Source organism: Bufo gargarizans, chromosome 2 (assembly GCF_014858855.1).
Source record: "Bufo gargarizans isolate SCDJY-AF-19 chromosome 2, ASM1485885v1, whole genome shotgun sequence".
NCBI lineage: Eukaryota > Metazoa > Chordata > Amphibia > Anura > Bufonidae > Bufo > Bufo gargarizans.
In genome coordinates this window covers 49,252,782-49,255,105 of record NC_058081.1, presented here as the reverse complement: position 1 = coordinate 49,255,105, position 2,324 = coordinate 49,252,782, and the positions used below count along the sequence as shown (strand labels likewise).

The following is a 2,324-nucleotide window of genomic DNA, read 5'->3' as shown; positions in this document are numbered from 1 at the left end:
CCACTGCTGTAGATGGTTTTCTTTTTGGATCGGGCAAATGAAGACATTGTCTGTACTCTGGGCTTCTTACATCCATTCTGTCCATCATCAGAATTTTTTCCTATAGAACAAAAAAAAAACATTTTTAGAGAACTTAATAAAAACTATATGTGTGTGTGTGTATATATATATATATATCTTATAATAAACATTAGAATATTATCGAGTTATCAAGTTATATTAAAATGTCTCTTCTTACTATGATTTTATAGTCTTTATTTTTGTACAATTATTTCAGTTATATAAATATTGTCCTTACCTTTATATTCTGGGTACATTGTGGGAGCTTCATGATGTAAATGAACTCCTCAAAAGTCTGAAAATTCATAATAGAAAAAAAGTTTAAAAAAGAATAATTGCTTTATTAAATAAATATATCATAAAATGGTTTTCTAAGTGTTTTATACAGATGACCTATCCTCAAGAGTCCACAGTACTCACCAAAGCACTATGGCTTCGGCAAACAGATGATCATAGGGGTGTCAAGAGTCAGACCTCCAACAGTCAGATACTGATGAGCCATAAAACACTAAAAAAAAAACTGTAATACTTTATAAGCTGCTCTTTTAAGAACCCAAATAGATTCTCCATGATTAAAATACAGAGGTCCCTATTGATGTAGTATCTCACTACATCCAGATATCCTCCATGGAGATGGATGGAAGCTTCTCATAAACATCAAGAAGGATTTGAGCTGTAGGTTTCTTCTTTTCCGGGATTTGATTTCTTCTTGAGAGATATCTTGCTCTTCTGTTCTGGAACCAAACCTATAAAATAATGAAAAGTTTAGTGGAAATATCTTCTTACATATGGTCTATTTAACATATTGTTTTGATACTAATAATTAATATTTCTTGTATCATTACCTGTATATTGGGTTCTGGGATCCCTGTGATCTGAAACATACGACATTTGCTCACAAAATCTGGATACGGGTTACAGTCAAACTGGTTCTGAAGGAACTTGATCTGCTCATTACTGTAGATGGTTTTCTTTCTGGATTGGGCACCGGAAGGCATTGTCTCTAGTCTGGGCTTCTTACATCCATTCTGTCCATGATCAGGATTTTTTCCTATAGAAAGAAAACAAAAACATTTTTAGAGAACTATAAAAAAATATATATATGTAAATAAAATTGTAGAATATTATCTTGAAATAACAGTAAAGTTTTAGTAACATATGTCTTCACACCATGATTTTATATTCTATATTTTTGTATAACTATTTGAATTATTGTTTTTATATAAACAATAATTATCATGTAAAATATAATATGTATATATAATTAAAATGCATTTTTCCAGTCTACAAATATATTCCCTATAAGTTAGCTCCTAAATTATGTGTTCTACTGTATAACCTTATTTATTACTATTATATTTGTTATATACATTCTCATTATTTAACAATTAAAATATAGATAATTATACAGTTATATTAATGCTTTAATAACTATAATTCAACATAAAAATTATAGAAGAAATACTCACTTTTGAGTGGATTCAGTGGATTCCTCGGTTTGTCCTCCTTGTTAGTCTTAGAGATTGTAACGTTCGTTATGTTTTGACCCATTATCTTCCCCATCTGGGATCCTTCATAAATTCCTAGCATAGAATATAGTTCACACACTGTCTGCTGGAGGATAGCTGAGTGATGAAGACCTTCCTGTGTCTCCTTCTGTGAAATAAAATAACCAGAAGTAAAGAAATGATTTGATAGATTATCCTGGCTCCTCAGGGGAGGAGATAATGCTGGATAGTCTTCTTCTAGAGAAAGGACAGTGCAGAGGACATGGTCTAGCTCCAAATCCATGACTGGTCTCTTCAGCTTCTCTTGGTGAAATGATGGCTTCAGCATTTTGGGGAACTTATATCAGCCAGGCCATGTGTATTGGAGTACAAAAAGAGAAATAAGTCTTTGAAGTATTTGTAATATTGGGGCTGCACCCACTTCTTTGATCCTTCTACCTTATCTTCACACCTCAGCCATCATATACATATGGTCTTTAATATGTAAATAGACCTCACCATTGTGCCTGACATCAAAGATGCTATATTATATACAAGTAAGGAGCACCAAGCAAGTCAAGAAATGCAATGTCATCCTCTATATTCTATGTTCTTTTTAATTTTTCACTGTATTGTTCTTATAATCTAACATTTATGGAACATTTATATCCTTTATACAGTATATATTATACGCTATCTAAAAACTACAGAATAAGTTGTTCAATCGGTTTTCCAGGATTTTACTATTGCTGCCCTGTCCTCTTATATAATATGGGG

At 31.8% G+C, this 2,324-nt stretch overlaps 1 protein-coding gene across 1 annotated transcript; it reads right to left on the bottom strand.

The window, feature by feature from the left end:
* Window positions 1-668: 668 nt before the first annotated feature.
* On the bottom strand, window positions 669-1,896 carry LOC122925583 (homeobox protein siamois-like). The gene is made up of 3 exons (XM_044276940.1): window positions 1,530-1,896; window positions 906-1,111; window positions 669-806 (listed from the first exon to the last, which is right to left on the bottom strand). The coding sequence occupies exons 1-3, from the start codon at window positions 1,894-1,896 to the stop codon at window positions 669-671; spliced, it is 711 nt and encodes a 236-aa protein (XP_044132875.1).
* Between the last annotated feature and the right edge of the window lie 428 nt (window positions 1,897-2,324).